Source organism: Staurois parvus, unplaced genomic scaffold (genome assembly GCF_062004578.1).
Source record: "Staurois parvus isolate SC_StPar_1 unplaced genomic scaffold, SC_StPar_1.0 ptg000200l, whole genome shotgun sequence".
Taxonomy (NCBI): domain Eukaryota; kingdom Metazoa; phylum Chordata; class Amphibia; order Anura; family Ranidae; genus Staurois; species Staurois parvus.
The window spans coordinates 3,456,897-3,477,551 of NW_028317996.1; the positions used below are offsets into that span (position 1 = coordinate 3,456,897).

The 20,655-nt window shown below is 40.9% G+C and overlaps 1 protein-coding gene across 2 annotated transcripts in view; it reads right to left on the reverse strand.

The window, feature by feature from the left end:
• TVP23A (trans-golgi network vesicle protein 23 homolog A) overlaps nt 1-20,655 on the reverse strand; it is a 71,381-nt gene that overhangs the window by 38,255 nt on the left and 12,471 nt on the right. For both annotated transcript variants that reach the window (XM_089678236.1, XM_089678235.1), the window contains exon 2: nt 12,979-13,058. In XM_089678236.1, coding sequence (XP_089534362.1) covers nt 12,979-13,058 — 80 coding nt within the window. The remainder of the gene's footprint in view (nt 1-12,978; nt 13,059-20,655) is intronic.

Consider the following 20,655-nt stretch of genomic DNA (forward strand, 5'->3'; position numbering starts at 1 on the left):
TGTACAGTTTCACTCAAGTGAGAACAAGATCGGCCTCTCAAACCAGCATAACTTCTTGTGCCTCCCTGATGACTATTGTAGGCCACTTCTATGGCACTGTCCAACTGGATCTGATTGATCACCTTGCAGTTGAGAGGTCCAGTGTTAAAGGGACAATCAACAATTGCCCAACAGTACCGTGTTGATTGGAAGTCAAACTTCTTGTGATAGCCAAGTCTTTTACACCAACTGTACATTCAGGACTCATTCAGTACAGGACTGTACATTCAGCTTGACAGGTTGGCATCCATCGAGACAACTTCCCACAACTTTGGGGAAAGAGGGTTTCTTAGCTCCAACACTGGGTTGCAAATCCACCACATCAGAGAGTCTTTCCTTGCTGGTCAGATGCATGGACTGAGTTTGTTTACCCATACAGCCAGTGTGTGGAGTTGCAATGATTTGGAGTGAAACTGGGCACATGGTACTGCCTCAAAATAACCTACCATCAGGTCATAGACCCTCATGCAGGCATGAAATGAGGACTGGCACCAAAAGTTCCAAGCATGTGAGGAGAGGGACAGAGGTTTGTCCCAGAGTAGAAAAATCCTGGCCTGCGTACTCAAATCGGTGAGTCAGGTCAAGCGATCACTCCTGAATGTTGAGGATCTATTCAATTCTATTCAAATTCTGCTCTGTCCTTTGGACATTGATTGACATCCTGAGAGTGGAATCGAGCTAGAAGCCAGGCAAGCACTTTGGTTAAGACACAGGAGGCCGTGAACAGGGCAAAGAGAAGAGAAACAAACTGGTAATGTTGTGTGCCCTGAGAAAAACAGTTACCGTTGATGAGGAGAAATAGGAATGTGAAAAGTAAACATCCCCTAAATAACGAGCTGTTGAATAGCAGTATAGAAATCTACCTGTTTCCACAGGGCAGAACATTTTAAAGCATGGAGAGTTGGCAGAATATACAACTCTAGTTTTTAGCCCCTAGAAATGGCACTCTGGACCGAAAAATCTGAGATTTCTTGAGACCAGATTGTTGAAAGGCAGCAAGACCCCCCCCCCCTTCCCACTCTGACAAGTGGGGAAGCCCTTTCATTGGGAAACAACTGGACCCAGACTTGGCAGGTTTTGGAGGTCTAGGTCTTCCAATGGATTTGTGCCCTGGGCTTAGACTTGGAGCTTGAGGCCTGAAAGGGGGTGAAAAGAGCTTATCCTAGCACCAGGAGCCAAAGGCACCAAGAATGCACAGGATGCAGACAGACTGCATTCTGATCTGTGCATCAGACCCACATGAATATGTGTGGAGATCTGTGCAGGTCCATGCAGCCAGCTGCCAGTCATTGATTTAAATAGGCTGCCTACACACCAGTACACGGAACAAATGTACATCCTGGGTGGCTGAAGAAACAAAGAAAAGTGACAGCAGAAAAAGACTGAGTGGTCCATCGAGTCTGCCCGTTGTTGTTTTTTTCTTGTTTTTTGTGTTTTTTTAACCTCCCTAGCGGTCTGATTATGTCAGTATTTTTGTGCTCAAAGCGGTACATTGTTTTCAATGGAAATATGTTTTTTTATTGTAGGCCTGTAATTCTTAGGAATAACTCACTGAAATCTGTCCAAACAAGAGTCTAGTAAACATCCCGGGTATGATAAAATTTGAAACACAAAATCATAAGTTATAATATAATAAATAATCATAAAAAATAATAATATAATAATAATAAATTTAATTCAATAATGCAATCAAACCAAAAACACTGAAATTTGAAATAGAGCGCTAAGTTCACACATCACTGAGCTCAGTCGCAAAATTGTTTTCAGTGTCTGATGACAAATTTCCCCACAAATCATTATCACTCAATTCTGCAAGTGGTTCTGATTTACTATCGCTGTTCTCTAGCTGGTCTAATACCACTTTTGACCTAAAGGGACGCTTTTTGGATGCCATGGACGTTTCTCAGTTTCCAGGCAGAAAGAACAGTAAAAATGCAGGCAGGGCACTGGACAAAGCACTCGGGACAAAATGTATGTGAAATGGTTTGATATAATAATGTAATACTATCAGGTTTTAGTGTATTGAGTGAATGTCAAATTTTTATATTTTTGAATTTCCCGCCAATTCTGTCCCCCGTACGTCCTGATACTCGCAGGGAACGGAACCCGGAAGATGGATGCCGACATCGGCCGGAGGACAGGGGGGACATCGCAGGAGCGCACGACAAGGTAAGTGCTGGAGGGATCTCAGAGCAACGCTGCAGGGGAATCTCGAGTGTAGCTCGGAGTTACTGCTTCTGGTACTGAAAATTTACCCCAAGCTACACTCGGGAATACCGCCAAGGGGGTTAATGTGGTTATTTTCTTGGTTAACTTTTTTATAGATCTGTGCTTGTCCTACGCATGTTTGAAGCTATTTACTGTTGACTATTCACTACCTCTGCTGGAAGTTTATTCCAAGTATCAATTACTCTTTCAGTAAAATGGTACTTTCTGAGATTTTGAACCTTCCTCCAGTTAGTTTAAGGTCAGGTTGGGCAGCACAGTGGCTAAATGGTTAGCACTTCCGCCTGGCAGTACCAGGGTCGTTGGTTTGAATCCCAGCCACGGCACCTCCTGCCTGGAGTTTGCATGTTCTCCCTGTGCCTACGTGGGTTTCCTCTGGGTACTCCGGTTTCCTCCCACACTCCAAAGACATGCTGGTTTAAAAATTTGATCCTGTCTAAATTGGCCCTAGTATTTGTATGTATAAATGTAAGTTAGAGACCTTAGATTGTACACCCCTTGAGGGTTAGGGACTGATGTGAATGCACAATATATATGTAAAGCGCTGTGTAAATTGACGGCGCTATATAAGTACCTGAAATAAATAATGTCCCCATGTTCTTGATTTTGGTTTCATGTTGAAAATACTGCCCTCCTGAACCTTATTTACCCCCTTGATGTACTTAAAGGTTTCAATCATGTCTCCCCTTTCCCTTCTTTCCTCCAGACTGTACATGTTAAGTTCCTGAAGTCGTTCTTGATATGTTTTATCCTCCAGACCTTTCAAAATTTTTGTTACCCGTCTCCGGACTCGTTCTATCTTATCAATATCTTTTTGTAAGTGAGGTCTCCAGAACTGGACACAGTATTCTAAATGAGGGCTAACTAAAGACCTATACGGAGGAATCAGGACTTCTTTCCTCCTGCTGGTGACCCCTCTACCGATCAGTACGGCTATATGAATAAGGCCCTTATCTCATTCTTGAAAATGTCCCTTGTATTTTCCGGGCCCCAAGTTGACAACTTACCTTTGTTTCACATTGATAAACAACTAGTCCTGACTCCCACTGGTGCCACCCATTCCACTAGCTCAGCCTGAGCCCCAGCCTGCCGCTATCAAAATTATTGGTTGCTAGGACTGCCTGGCATCCAACCAATCAAATTCATTCACAAGCCCCCGGCAGAGGAGGATGTAACTTCCTCCTCCTTGCTCCACCGCATGCTAGTGCTCTGCCTCCTGGCTTCAGCCTGGAGGCATCCTTCTCTACTGTTCTGAGAACGGAACTGGGTCTCTGGTGTGGCGGACCATCAGAGCACTGACCTAGTGCAGGAGATCAGGGGCCTTGGAGGAGCGATGCCTGTCGAGCTGAGTCAGGCACTGCTGAAATGTACCAAGACAATCTTGATAAAAATCTACTGCCATCTACCAGGATGATGAAAATGAAACAAAGGTGGACAATTCAGCAACACAATGATCCCAAACACAAAGCCAAGGAAAGAAAGAAAATAAAGCTGCTAGAATGGCCCAGCCAATCACCTGACTTGAATCCAATAGAAAATCTATGGAAAGAACTAAAGATCAGAGTTCATAGAAGAGGCCCACGGAACCTTCAAGATTTGAAGACTGTGTGGAAGAATGGGCCAAAGTCACACCTGAGCAATGCATGAGACTAGTTTTTCCATACAGGAGACATCTTGAAGCTGTCATTACCAACAAATATATTTCAGTTAGTGTGTTCAATACTTTTTCCCTTTCTCATTACATTTTATTACACATACTGTAACATAATTTCTGAACTTATTTGTTTTGGTTTCTTTGTATGTATGGTTTGCATGGGTTGTTACTGACATGTGGTGAATATTTTATTTCAATAGCACCTTTAGAGAAATATTTACCTAGAAAAATGGTGATGTGTTCAATACTTATTTTACCCAATGCATGGGGATGCCTATCTACTGGATTATGGGGTCTCTTTGTTGGACTAGGATTTCTCTTTGCTGAATATATGGGAATGTCTTTTTGCTGGATATATGGGAATGTCTCTTTGGGGATTTTATGGGGATATATCTGCTGGATTAGGCCATCTCTTTGCTGAATATATCGTGATGTCTCTGTGCTGGATATATGGGGATGTCTCTTTACTGGATAAGGATGTCTCTTTGCTGATTATATAGAAATGTCCCTTTGCTGGATTGGGCTGTCTCTTTGCTGAATATATGGGGGATGTCTCTTTGCTAGATTTGGATGTCTCTTTGCTGAATATATGGGGATGTCTCTTTGCTGGATTGGGATGTCTCTTTGCTGGATTGAAATGTCTCTTTGCAGGATTAGGATCTCTCTTTGCTAAATATATGGGGATGTCTCTTTGCTGGACTGGGATGTCTTGTTACAGGATTATGATGTCTCTTTGCTGGATTGAGATACCTCTTTACAGGATTGGACTCTTTGCTGAATATATCTCTTTGCTGAATAAATAGGAATGTCTCCTTGTTGGATTGGGCTGTCTTTTTTGCTGAATATATGGGGTTGTCTTATTGCTGGATTGAGCTGAATACTTGCTGAATATATGGGGTTGTCTCTTTGCTGGATTGGGCTGTCTCTTTGCTGAATATACGGGGATGTCTCTTTGCCGGATTGGGCTGTCTGTTTGCTAAATATATGGGTATGTCTCTTTGCTGGATTGGGCAGTCTTTTTGCTGAATATATAGGGATGTCTGTTTGCGGGATCCGGATGTCTCTTTGCTGCATTGGGCTGTCTCTTTGCTGAATATATGGGGATGTCTCTTTGCTGAATATATGTGGCTGTCTCTTTGCTGCAGTGGGCCATCTCTTTGCTGAACATATGGGGCTGTCTTTTTGCTAAATATATAGGGATGTCTCTTTGCTGGATTGGGATGATTCTTTGTTGAATATATGGGGCTGTCTTTTGCTGGATTGCGCTGTCTCTTTGAAAACAATGCAGTTAATGTAGGGTGCTGCTCAAAAGTCTACCTTGTCATAGTGGCAGGCTTCATATTTTTTGGCCAAAATATAATTCCTTACTGTTAAATCTTGAAAGCACTGATGATGTGGAATACACTTTTCATTTTCACATATTAAGTTGTAAGAGTGTTAAAATAAAAGTGGGTGCACTGAAGGACTCCAGGGACCCCAAAATTTCTGATGGCTGCCCTACTCCAAAGTTAAGTGTCCCTGGTAATCCCATAAAAATTTTAATGTTTGAATTTTGATTCCATGAACCGCCCCTAAAAAAAATGTAAGGATAAATTGCGGGTTTTCACCCCTTGTTATGTTAAAGATGTTCTGTGTCTCATGGCTAATGGCCCAACCCACATGTTGACAGCTGCAGAGGCAATCTAATAAATATATAAAATGAGTGGTTAAACATAGAACTAAAGAATCTGTTTGAGAAGTCTGACACTTTTTAAAGTAAACTGACATTGCCTTCTAGTTTTCAGTCTTATTACAAGCAGCAAATATCCCATAGGGAAAAATATTTCCATATCAAAATGGAGAGCTTTTATTACTAAGTGGATCAATCATGCTAGAGGCCCAAAATATTTTATAAGGATAAGACTTTCTATATAATATTTTAGGGGCTGGGGATTTAAAAAAAATGTAAAATTTTGAAGTACAGTTTAGGACACAGTCTGGATATTCAAAGACCCTTGGTTATAGGCAGGTACCTTTAAGTGACTGGCAAAGCTTTACTGAACATGCCCCCTTTGAGCAACCCCTAAAGCCCTACCTCACTCCCCAAGTGTCCATAATCCAAAAATAGTTTTCTGCTGGGTTCAAAGGGTGGTTTCTGCAAGGCAGAGAGAACCAAATTAAGATTCCAAGGAAGAACAAGGTGCTGTAAGGGTGGTCAATCCAGGAAACACCTTGAATAATGGTTTCTACTAAAGAAAGTAAAGCCAGAGCTTATCGTAACAAAACGGACAAGGCCAAAATCTGCCCCTTAGCTGTACTTCAGGCCAAGTGTTGGTCAAGTCTGGAATGCAGGAAGGCCAAAATGTGAGGCAGAGAAATCCATGGGATTAAAAAGCCTACATGCCCACCAGGCAAAGAAGGATATCCAGGTATAATAGTAAATATTTCTGGAAGTGGCTTTTCTGGCTTTAAGCAATGTGGAAATGACAGAATCAGAGACACCCCTGTCCCTCAAGACAAACTGAAAAAAAGTTCAATGAAAAAAATATCAAATCATTTTTCAAATCAATGAAAAACAAATAAATAGTGACATGTAGTCCATACAAAAACACAGTAAAGTCCGTGTGGATATAAGGCTCCACATCCAATAGTGAAAGCCTTGTTCCAATACTGTAAATATAATATTGATGTTGTGCATCCTATTTTCCCGATTATTCGCCAATGTGTGCACCACCACCAAGTGAATAAATGGAGGCTTACCAGAAACACTTAATTATAGGGGGTCTTAACCAGCATTGTGATATAGGGTGTCATCCAATTTTCCATACCATGCTCGGATCAAGGATCTCCCAAGCCTCACAAACCAATATGTGAACTCCAATACGATGCCAAATAATATCATGAAAGAAAAAACATGCCTCTTATAGTGCAATAAGTTTGACTATCCTTTATTTGCGCTGACAAGCATTCAAAAAACCACTTTCAATATGACCGACAGCGCGATAACGTCAGAGGGAGGCTCCTGCCGACGCGTTTCATCATCAAAAGGCGTCTTCCTGGGGCTAGGGAGCCACCCTCTGCCACTGCGATTAAATGGAAGAAAGCCAAGCCTCAATTTGGAGCACAACTAGACTGAATCAATCAATCACAGGAAATAGATGGCACAGGAAATGAACCCAAGCCTTGACTTCACATATTTGTCTTCCAGTATATGATACCAGAAGGAACCGTTTTGTAAACCAAACCTCGATTCGGAATCCAGAAAGAACACAAAGTTGGACAAACAGCCCGGTCCACACCCCAGGGGCAAAGCTACCCACCCAAACAGAATTAGACCCCATTATCAACTCAGAGTTAAAATATGCTATTAACCCTTTATGGGAATAGTAAACGGATCAAATTGAAGAAGGTGAATGCTCCAAAATACATAAATACAATTAAGTGGAATCCCACACATGTATTATTCCAGCATGTTTTCCTGTATTTTGCATTTATTGTACATTATGATGGTTAAGAGGAGCTATATTGCCTATATATAGTAGTATGCTATACAGGGCATAGATATTTTTGTTTTATCTAATTTTAAGTTATTATTTTATTACTTTTACCAGCAATTATACTGGATATATGATCTATAATTTATATTCCTTTTTTTGGAGTTGTTTACATCATGTTCCTGATTGTTTATTGAATAGAATATGATATATGGGGATAATATGTATGTTATTTTAAGATTTGAGTATTTTTAATATTGTACACTAGATGGCGTTACATGTGTACACTTAATTGTACTTGTGTATTTTGGAGCATTCACCTTCTTCAATTTGATCCATTTACTATTCCCATAAAGGGTTAATAACATATTTTAACTCTCAGAGTTGGTAATGGGGTCTAATTCTGTTTGGGTGGGTAGCTTTGTCCCTGGGGTGTGGACCGGGCTGTTTGTCCAACTTTGTGTTTTTTCTGAATTCCAAATCGAGGTTTGCTTTACCAAACGGGTTCTTTCAGTATCATATACTGGAGGACAAATATGGGAAGTCGAGGCTTGGGTTTATCTCCTGTGATGAATTGAGGCTGGTTGTGCTCCAAATTGAGGATTAACTTTATTCTATTTATGCGCGGTGGCGGAGGGTGGCTCCCTAGGCCCTGGAAGACGCCTTTTGATGATGAAATGCATCAGACGGAGCCTCCCTCTGACGTCATTGCGCTGTCAGTACCCTACAGCTTGTAAGTAGGATTTTATTTGCGCAAATAAAGGATAGTCAAACCTATTGCACTATGAGAGGCATGTTTTTCTTTCATGATATTATTTGGCATCGTATTGGAGTTCACATAGTGGTTTGTGAGGCTTGGGAGATCTTTGATCCGGGCTTGGCATGGAGAATTGGATGACACCCTATATTGCAATGCTGGTTAAGATCCCCTATAATTAAGGGGTCTGTGTTTCTGGAAAGCCTCCATTTATTTATTTGGTGGTGGTGCACACACTGGAATTTGCGCAGTTTGATCTATTTACATTAATGCCCTGAGACAGAAGGCCTGACCTGTTTGGAAGAGGCCAGGGATCGTCCCCTAGAGGTTTTAATATATCCATGTATCAGGATCTCCAGGGCCAGTGTGCTGCAATGAAAATCACTGGTTTCGTGTGTGAAGTCTGGTACACACGTTGAGAATATTGGACGAATGATCATCCTCATCTCATAAGACAGAATACAACTTCCCACAATGATGTAATGTATTGTACTGTTATGTATTCTTTCATTTCCAAGCATGTGCGGCCTTGGTCACTTGATTTTTTTATGGACAAATACTATACTGATTAAACGAAAATCATTCGTTCTGTTATCGTGCGAGAAAAATTTTCGTGCTTGTCCCTTGGATAATTTCACATTAACTGTTATTACTGTAATTAGCTCTCGAAATCTGTATACAAACAACCAGATTATCGGACAATCGCTCAGAAAGCGGTATTTTTCATCAGATTTTCTCATCGTGTGAACTAGGCATTACTCTATCTTGCAAAGCACATGAGGCATGAATCTGCACTGAAGGAAAGGAATATATGAAATGAAAAAGGTCCAAGGAATTGTCAGAGCTTCCAATGCTAGATGATTGTTGGTCCTGGCTGAAAACAGGGATAACTTATATCTGAAGTCCAGGATGTTCACATCGGAACAACAGAGAGGTCCGGACCTATAAATGTTAACATCAAGTTATATTTTGTGCATTTAGGAATGAATCCAGCTCTTTGTAGGGATGTAATGAGGGGCTTTACACTACTATGTGTGAAAGTATAGATCATTATGTAGAATGTGAACTGTTAAATATTTGGGATAAAATAGCAGGAGGGAATAATTGGAAAACTGAGGATTAGATTCAATTTATTCAAGTGGAGGAGAAGTGGAACTGTGAATTGAGAGGGTATCAAATTGTTATGAATTTGTATTGGGGAACAGGAGATATGAAATGGGGCAATGCAAACTATATAAGAGGATAGGAGATTGGAACTGTGGGTGATGCAGACTACAGAAGGGAATGGGAAATATGAATTGTGGGTGATGTGAACCAGGTAAGATATAGAGAGGACTAGGTCTTAAATGGCAGTTTCTTGACACTGGAATGGCATAGATTGCAGGGTTTAGTCATGAATCAAACGAGTTTGTCTCCAGTAATTTCCTTCCAAAGTTGGTGGTGTCAGTGGGGAGTGTCAATTTAAAAAAAAAAATTTAGATGGGCATCTTAGAGAATGCAATATACAGGTATAAGGGAAATGGCAAAGACATAGACACACATGCACATAAACAAGTTAAACTGGATGGAATGAAGTCTTTATTCAACCTCCCCAACTATGTAACAAAATAAACCATATCAAAAACATGAAGGGAAAAAGCTTTTCTTGATAAAAGCAACAGCAGGAGTCTTGTGCAGTGTTTGCTCTAAGGCAGCCCTTTTACTTCAAGACATTAAAGAATAATTCCAGACATGGCTATATTATATATAGCTACACTAGTCCAGCTTTGACTAGCGTAACTATGTACAAGTCATTCCTCACTGATGATACAGCCTGATACATTGTGAACACAGAAGGCTGGCTGCTCAGCATGGGCACCATTCAGTGAATGCTTTGCATTCTCTGAATGAAAGAAAAGCATTCTCTCAGTGAGCAAGGAGTAGAGCATGACATCACTGCAATCTTTGAATGATGCCCATGCCGAGCAGCCGAACTCCTTTATTCAGTAAGCAGGAGTACTGCCATTCAGTGTGGGACCTGAAAACAAATGGAGATCATTGAAGTAGCGGTGTCTACTCAACGATTTCCAGCTTCTAGGAGCATTTGCCAAGTATTGTATATACATACAACCTGGATCAATGTAAGCATGTATAATATATTCTTTAAAATGGGTCCAAGCTCATTTTATAAAAAATGTTGTACTTTATAGAAGGTACGGTATGTAGATGTATTTTTAGGTTTGTACTATTTCTATTTTTTGTAGATATATTTTGTGAGCCTTTGTAGTGAGTTTGGAATGTATTAACACAAAACTATAGACAATATACTGCAAATTTAAAAAAAAACGATGCATATCATGCAGTCTGTCCCTAGCATAATGACCAGTGCTGACAGGCTTGGATGGGCAAATGCCACATGCTTTTGAGCCTCAGTTTGAGATGTTTTTGAGATCATTCACAATTCATTTTACTGTATACAGGGAGGCATGACACCATAAATAATAATACATACATTTAGGGTTTACAAATACTTTAAGATTATATTTATATTTGTGACTCAAGACCGTGGTACTTGATAACATCAAATAGTTTTTTTTTAACTAAATTTTTTTTAAATTTTGTTAAGGTGATCATAAACCCATACATAAGACCACTAAAATTACTAATCTCAGGTGACAAACAATATTGAAGCAAATCCTCCCACATAATCTGTATCTGTTTATCAGCCCCCTTCTCTTCCACAGCCAAAGTACACAGAGAAGATGGTATTTCTCAGCTTCCAGGAGGCAAAGGGCAGGGATCAGATGTCGCACATTGCACAGCACAGAGAGCTGAGTGTAATCTGACACCTGAGTGGAGAGGAAGGACACACCCCCTTCTAAACAGTCTCATAGAGAAACATGCACATCAGAGGCTGTCAATCACCTGCTGTGTCCTGGGGGCTGTCTGTCACCATGGATTGTCAGAAAGTTGGGAAAAACTGTCAAAAGTGATAGATGCAGATTGTAGGTAGAACTATATTTAGGGGTGATCAGAGTGAATGATAACTTTTATGAATATACAGTATCTAATGTCATGTTCCCAGCTATTAAGAGACTATATAAGGTAGTAATTGGTTAAACGAGCGCTAGATAAAAAGCTAAGCGACTAGCATAAAGGTCAAACCTCAAATCCTCATACAACATCAATAATCATAAAATGCAGCGCTAGTCAAATGATGAATAAAATAATGATAAAATATGACAAAAACGTGCGCTGTGGAGCGCTAAGGGTATTGCTGAAAGTAGCGTCTGGGTATGACGCATAAGATGCAATAGTGACACAGATCTGTATAATAGGTAAAAACGTTCAATATATATAAATGGGTAATTCCGTGACTCCAGTGGATGGAAAAATGAGTATACAGTATATTGCACTAACCAGAAAGCGCAATTATAAGCGCATTTGAGTAAATTACACCACTCCTGGTCATCTGTATCCTAAAGGTAACCCAGGGATCATCTGGCACACGTCTGCACATCAGTTGATCATCTGGCTGCTACTCTCCAGGTTTCCAGGGTAAATCCCATCCCGTGCAGGCGCTTTCTGGTTAGTGCAATATATACTCGTATTTCCATCCACTGGAGTCACGGAATTCACCCATTTATATATATTGGACGTTTTTATCTATTTATGCAGATTTGTGTCACTACTGCACCTTATGCCTCATACCCAGACGCTACTTTCACCAATACCCTTAGCGCTCCACAGCGCACGTTGTTGTCATATTTATCATTGTTTTATTCATCATTTGACTAGCGCTGCATTTTATGATTATTGATTAAGAGACTAATCTTTGGCACTAACAGAGAGATCCAGGATATATGAAAGATGCTAACTTAACCCCTAAGAGCCATTTAAAATCCATTGTGCTGTTACAATACACCAAAAACCATCCTAAATTTTGCCTTACATGGTCTCTTAATCTACTGCTATTGTAAAGCATTGCAAGGTAGGAAACAGCGCCTTTATATGCAATGAGAAAATATGTCTAATGCCATGAACATACAATATATAATTACAAACTGTTGACTGATAAGATCAAGTTGAACTCTTTAATATACTGTATCTATAAAAAATTTTATGCAATAAATTATATGCACCCTGTGCTCACACACAGTGAAAATACCATACAAGCTTTTAAATAGGCAAACTAGTGTTGGGAAGACAATGATAAATGCAAACACTTACAGTATATGTTAAAATGCCACATTAGGTTTGATTTGTTTATTTGTATTACCTCTATTTACCCAATGATAGTGTCAGGTGGATCAATGCAAATACTTGACACTGTTATTGGGATCACACTACGGCAGTGCACTAACGGCATGCATGTTGAGCCACGCATTAACATGAGTTGGGTACATGTACCTTAGGTGCATTTATTTTTTTTATAACACATTGCACCATAACAAGTGGTAATGTAACACAATATAGCCCAACGGTGTTAACCTAGCCTAAGTGTGCTTTTTTAGGTTGTTTAAAACAAGTAAAACATAGTAATTTCCCTGCTTCTACTACCACAAATATGAACCAAATACAAATATAAATTATTTGTATCTACTGTGCTAAATATCTACCAAGTTGAGCTTTTTAATTTGAATTGCTGGTGGTTCCTGCAAATCCCAGTCCAACATTGTCATTATTGACTTGCATTTTACCACTTCAGTTTACAAGGTTATATACATTGCGGTACAGGGTATATTATCTAGTTTTCAGATGTAGGCCAGTGAAAATGCTTTCAATGTTTAACCCATATGAAAAAAAAAATAATTTTATTCTGCATATACTGTATATCTAATATACAACACCTAATTTTTGCTTTTCTTAACGCCAGTTCTTCTTCATTTCCCAAGTCAAGAGAGACATCTTCAGTGTCATCTACAGCAACCTGAAATACAAGATATGCAGGTCAATGAACATTAAAATGGAGGTATGGGAAACATTAAATATTACATAAACTATGCAGTCACAAGCATTACCACAGTAGTTTTTGTAACATAGTTTTATCATCTATTGATTTCACCACTTGCTTTTACAAGGTGACAATACTGTTTTCTCTGAAGTTAAATTCCATACCAGAATTGTCACCCTTTGGACAAGGCATATTTATATAACAGTAAATCTGACATTCATCAAACATTCACTGCAGGTGAATCTTCCCAGTGCATGTGTGTTAAATCAGAGTGTTTCACCACCAGTGAATATTTAATGAAAGTTACATTTACTAATTTATAAATATGCCCCATAGTTTTTAATGGGCTTTGGTGAGCCGCAAAAAAATTAAAGCCCAACTCCAACAACTCATTTTAAGTACTTACTATAACTGTTTTTTTTAAATAATTTTAACCATATGAATTAAAGTTGACTATTGTGTTCGGCTGACCGCCTACCTTACAACTTCCAGATGGTGTAAACATTCCTTTACTTGGAAACTCAATGACAATCTAGTACTAGTGAACGCTATAGAGTAGAGATGTCATCCAAGAAGTAATGTTTGACACTCATAACCATAAAATGGGACTATATCCAGATGATTTTTTTGCTGTATCTTTCTAACCCCTTGATAGGAATTCCTTCTCTTATACAATAATTTGAATTCTCTAGGGAACTCAGTAACTGTAAAGTTAACTTACAGAAGTCTGGAGCCTTAAACATCTTGCTCCAAATGACTGAACAACTACAACTTCAAAATCTTCTAAACTTTCCTTTTAAATGGAAGCATGACCATAATATCTAGGGGTACAAATACCCTTCAATAATTCAAATCTATACAAACTAGATTAAACACTGTTATTTAATGAGATTTGCTTCAAACTACAATGTTGAATGAATCTCCACAATACATGGTTTGCAGGAATCTCACTTTTTAAAATTAACCTTCTCCCACGTCTTTACTTTTTCCAGACTGTGCATACAGTGGGGATCGAAAGTTTGGGCACCCCAGCTAAAAATTTGTATTAATGTGCATAAAGAAGCCAAGGAAAGATGGAAAAATCTCCAAAAGGCATCAAATTACAGATTAGACATTCTTATAATATGTCAACAAAAGTTAGATTTTATTTCCATCATTTACACTTTCAAAATAACAGAAAACATAAAAATGGCGTCTGCAAAAGTTTGGGCACCCTGCAGAATTTATAGCATGCACTGCCCCCTTTGCCAAGCTGAGACCTGCCAGTGTCATGGATTGTTCTCAATCATCGTCTGGGAAGACCAGGTGATGTCAATCTCAAAGGTTTTAAATGCCCAGACTCATCTGACCTTGCCCCAACAATCAGCACCATGGATTCTTCTAAGCAGTTGTCTAGAAAACTGAAACTGAAAATAGTTGACGCTCACAAAGCTGGAGAAGGCTATAAGAAGATAGCAAAGCGTTTTCAGATGTCAATATCCTCTGTTCGGAATGTAATTAAGAAATGGCAATCATCAGGAACAGTGGAAGTTAAAGCAAGATCTGGAAGACCAAGAAAAATATCAGACAGAACAGCTCGCAGGATTGTGAGAAAAACAATTCAAAACCCACGTTTGACTGCACGATCCCGCCAGAAAGATCTGGCAGACACTGAAGTTGTGGTACACTATTCCACTATAAAGAGATACTTGTACAAATATGGTCTTCATGGAAGAGTCATCAGAAGAAAATCTCTTCTACGTCCTCACCACAAAAATCATCGTTTGAACTTTGCAAATGAACATATAGACAAGCCTGATGCATTTTGGAAACAAGTTCTGTGGACCGATGAGGTTAAAATTGAACTTTTTGGCCGGAATGAGCAAAGGTACGTTTGGAGAAGAAGGGGCACAGAATTTAAAGAAAAGAACCTCTGTCCAACTGTTAAGCATGGGGTTGGATCAATCATGCTTTGGGGTTGTGTTGCAGCCAGTGGCACAGGGAACATCTCACGAGTAGAAGGAAAAATGGATTCAATAAAATTTCAGCAAATTTTGGATGGTAACTTGATGCCATCTGTGAAAAAGCTGAAGTTAAAGAGAGGATGGCTTCTACAAATGAATAATGATCCTAAACACACCTCGAAATCCACGGGGGATTACATCAAGAGGCGTAAACTGAAGGTTTTGCCATGGCCTTCACAATCTCCTGACCTCAACATAATTGAAAATCTATGGATAGACTTTAAAAGAGCAGTGCGTGACAGACAGCCCAGAAATCTCAAAGAACTGGAAGACTTTTGTAAGGAAGAATGGGCAAAGATACCTCAAATAAGAATTGAAAGACTCTTGGCTGGCTACAAAAAGCGTTTACAAGCTGTGATACTTGCCAAAGGGAGCAGTACAAGATATTAACTCTGCAGGGTGCCCAAACTTTTGCAGATGCCATTTTTTTTGTTTTCTGTTATTTTGAAAGTGTAAATGATGGAAATAAAATCTAACTTTTGTTGACATATTATAAGAATGTCTAATCTGTAATTTGATGCCTTTTGGAGATTTTTCCATCTTTCCTTGGCTTCTTTATGCACATTAATACAAATTTTTAGCTGGGGTGCCAAAACTTTCGATCCCCACTGTAATACTTTCCTAATTTTTTTCACTCTCTTAAAATCTCCTCTAACAATATATATTTGGAAGTGCAGTAGAGTCCCCACTTCACTTTCAAAACATATCATCACCATTCTATTTTCATCCCCATGGTGCTTAAGGTCTGCAAGTCCACTAGATTTAAGTTTTCAACATCTCACGGTCCTCATACTCTGATCTTGGGCAATCCTGATTTTTTGCTGGTATGCAACACTCAAACATTCCTTCATTGGTTGGCCCCAGGGCCTTTTTACTTTGTCCAATGCTTACACCATGTATGTTGATGCAACTATTCCACCCTGACTCTCCACCTACAGGTGTATGGATACAATATCCCCAATTAAGATTGTTCAATACATTTTAAAACAAACATTTATCTTGACCCTTGACTTACCGTATTTTGCGCTCCATAAGACGCACTTTTTTCCCCCCAAAAAAGGGGGGGAAATGTCAGTGCGTCTTATGGAGCGAATATGGAGCGGCCGGTCCGGTATTTCCGCCGCCGCCACCATGTCAGAATACCGGGGCGGCCTCTCAGCTCTTCTCTTCTGCAGGACCTTACCTGTTCCTCTGTCCAGTCTTCCCGTGCCGGCTTCTGTGACAGCCGGGTGCCCACTGCGCATGCGCGAGAAGCACTGTGCTTTGTGAATGGTCCAGCGACTTCTGGGACACATGACAGGTCCCAGAAGGCGCCAGGCCATATACAAAGTGCAGCGCTTCTCACGCATGCGCAGTGGGCACCCGGCTGTCACAGAAGCCGGCGTGGGAAGAAGCCACCGTGCCCACACTAAAGAAAGGACAACTTCAGGTACCCGCTCCCCCTGCCTCCCCAAAGGTCCGCAGTCTCTTGGTCATCCCCTGTACTGTCTGCAGTCTCTGGTCATCCCCTGTACTGTCTGCAGTCTCTGGTCATCTGTACTATGTCTGCAGTCCCTGGCATTTTCCCTGTACTATGTCTGCAGTCTCTGGTCATATCCTGTACTGTGTCCGCAGTCTCTGGTCATCCTCTGTACTGTGTCCGCAGTCTCTGGTCATCCTCTGTACTGTGTCTGCAGTCCATTGGTTCAGAATATTTTTTTTCTTGTTTTTCACCTCTAAAACCTAGGTGCGTCTTATGGTCAGGTGCGTCTTATGGAGCGAAAAATACGATATTTTATGCAAGCTTGCTACTCAGACTATTCCCATGAACATCCTATATACCTTTATATGTGACATATAATATGGAATTTTTACACACCCAAAACACACATGGAAAAACTAAAAGTTCACTACATGTTATTTGTAAAGCCTTCAGAAACAAGTGGCTGCCTTGGAATACGTTTATGGATTCTGCGGAGTTCTGGACCCTAGAATGAGCTTCTTTTCCCCTCATTCCCATTCCTTTCTTCAAATGACTTCAACGTTTAAAGTATTACTAAACCCAGGACCCTGCAGTCACTATATCTTGTCTCCCACAGAACATGGAATGCAATTATTTTAGTAAATATAAACTGCTAAATACCTTTTTGCATCAGCAGTTAGAGCAGTCTTCTGACTTCTATCAGTGCCCAGCTGAGCACTGGTTAAAGCTTGTGGGAGGAGTTTTCATTGCCCTCTCACTGCCCTATGAGATTGCAAAACCCCTGACCCTCTGTCTGGTCAGTGCTGTGTGGCCCAGTGCTGATCACATGCACCCTCCCAAGAAAAATAAAAAAATCTAGAAATACACACCAAACTGAGCATGTGCAGATTGTCCCAAAGGCTGTGTTCTATCAGGAGATGAAATGGGGAACGTGGAGCAAGGGGGGGATAAGAGAAGACAGGATAAAACATCCTGGACCCTGGAGTTCTGTCTAATGGGTAAAGTCCAAGGAGCTTTTACTAAGAACCACAGTCTCTTGGACCAAAAAAGAGCTACCTCGATAAGAGATGTTGTTTCTAACTGTAGCTTTTTAGGCTTCATTCACACGGTGCATATACAATTGCTTTTTAATTACAAAGCTGAATACATCTGCATTGTTTTCAACAGTCATTCACACAGGTGTGTAAACATGAGCTGCTTTCAGATCCATAACACAGAATCCAAACATCTGCCTCTAAGAACATGTGATGTATGCCCTTACACATATGAATGCATGTATATGCATTTGTATGATTGTAAATTAAGTCTGAACAAAACGGAAAAATAAATTATCATAGAATTAAGCTATGTACGCATGCACATCTTGACACATTTAAAGGCATCTACACACAAGCATTTTACTGATTAATACACAGGAACTTTTCTCCTAGAAAACAAGTGTAATAATATCAGTAAAATTATTATAGCCATGTGAATGAAACCTTAGAACTAATGGAACAAGCAGAAAAGCTGGAATTTCCATGGATGAGCTAGGACATATGTTTCTAAGGCTTCGTTCTTTCTGTTTAGATAAAACAACGTGGACACATTCACATTCTCCTGGTTCCTGCACAAATCTACCTGTGGCTAACCCCATTTGTCTGTGATCATTGTGAAAATGTCCTATCTCAAAGCCCACTCTTAGTGTCTCCTTAGTTCTCTTTAAGTGCACCATTGTCAAGTGTGCCAAAATCCTTTCCAAACCATCTTAGAAACTTCTCTGTGAAATTCAGCAGAATACTGCTTCTGCCCCCCCCCCTTTTTGAGTGATGTATACCACTGCAAGATCTGTACATGCTGATCCCTCAGATCCTGCGCTTAGAGGATCAGAGCTAGGGGGATTGGTTTCAATTCTCTCCAACTGGAGGATCTTTTTGCATCCCTCTTTGGTCAAGTACTCTGAATTATCTTTAGGTCTAGGTGTGCTCCTGGGACTTGCATCTGTGGCAAGTCTTATAGAAACCACAAAGGCCCATAATAACTACTTAATCACATTATTCAAATTCCTCCACGACCAAAGGGATCTCTTTATTTAGCTGTGGATATTTATTCACCAAATCTAGTGATTTTGGCCTATGATCCCATGTATGACCTTGCTTGCCTACTGACCTGCCTCTGGATTTCTGCCTCCTCGTTGTAACTTTGGCCTGCCTTCAGGACTCTGTTTATTGCCTTCTGCCCTTTACTTGATTAGTTCAGCTGTCACTGACTTGCTTGTTTCCTGCACTCCGTTTTTTCTTCCTGATTAGGTACTATCCTACTCCACTATTCATGAACTCAGTTTGGGCTGCACCTCTTTCTTCTGATCTGGTATCCCACAGCTGTGTTCACCCTCGATGAGAGCCTCAACCTAGTTTCTCAACCCTGCTTGGGTCCTGCTCCATGATCCTCTGTCCTCCGCTCCATGCAGCTGTCATTAACACAGATCTGGTACTGCCTGCAGCTCCCCTCACATTCTCTGTCACCACCTTCAGGAGTATAAGGCTGAAGGAGCTAGAGGTTCCCCCTCATCTACATGTTCTCTACCACGTATATAAATGGATCCTGCTCCTGATCACCAGACCAGACCTGGAACTATAAGCACCAATGAGGAACCACACCTTTCCTTCTTCTTTCCAGTGGTTGGAATGGTAGGGTCGCAATGCCTACCCGGAAGTCTTGCCCCCGCCTTAATGTGACATCACCCACTGTCAGGAACTTTCAGACTGATACCACTGCACACCTCACAGAGTTCTATCATGGAGGGAAGGATTGTGAAGCACCCTAAAAGGATCTCTATGGTGCAGGGGGACCTAGCAGACTTTCCCTGAGCACAAAAGAAAAAGGAGTGCTTCGGGGCGGTTGTCTGAACAAAACCTGTGAACTGTGAACTATGTAGGTGCCAGATAGCTAGTACTAACAAGAAAGCAGGTAAGAACAGCCACCCCACCTCAGCACCACATGTGACAAAAATTGTAGTCCCCCTACAGTTCCTAGAGGAACAACTAGGAGAAAAGTTGTCTGTGAATGGTCCTCCTTATAAAGAATTGTTCCGGCTCTGGTTCCTGGAAACTATGGGTGAAGCTATCCTCTTTTAGGTGCTGTTTTGAAAGATGATTTGGAAAATTGTGATGCCACTGGCCAATGTTTACCTACCTAAACCCTAAGAGCTGCAGATAATTTTAGAAAGACTCCACCACCCCCTCCCAGAGGCTTTTGTCTCTACTGCCATCCAACTGTGGTGCCACTGGCCACTTTTTATGTACCCAAACCTGAAATCTGAAGCAATTTTTTTTTGGTTTGAGCCTTGTGTCACAACCTTTGTATGTTGACACTGCCATCGACCTGTGGTGCCACTGGTCAATATTTAACTACCCGCACCTAAAGGCTGAAGCTTTATTTTTTAATTTTTTTAGAAAGACACCTCTCTGTGGCTTGTGTCTTTGTTTTTAAGACTGTAATCCCTGGTGTCACTGGCCAGTTTTTACCCACCCTTACCTGAGGGCTGTAGTTCTAATTTTTTTTTTTTATAAAGACAGTGCCTGTATCTCTGCATTTGCTTGGCTGCACGGCCTTCAAACTTTTGTGCCACTGCACAGTTTTTATCCACCCATTCTTTAATTCCTGTTTGGATTGCAAACTGTGGTGCCACTGGCAAATTTTCACCCTACCATTGACTGGGGCTATAATTATTTTTGTTTAGGAGGATGATTCCCATGCTGTAAGGGACCGCCTGGCGGTACCACTAGCGCTCCACTGATTAGGCGCTCCCAGGGCACGGAGTCTAAGCCCCAGGTACTTGTTCACCAGAGCCCCTGATGGTGGGGATGGACTTGGAGTACCCTGAGACCAGGTCGTGGCTCCTGAGTACGCCTGTCAGTGGTAGGGGTATTCGCCAGGGGCTCCCACGGGGAAGAGCCTGATGTGAGGAGGTCGGGAGACCCCGGTGGGATGGATGGATGGATGAGCAGGTTGAAGGTCAGACAAGCCGGGTCGGTAACAGTGAGGTCGGTGCGGTACAAAGCAGCGGGCAGAGAGTAGTTGGGTCACACGCCAGGTCAGCAACAGGAGGTCAGATCTAGTAAGGGGC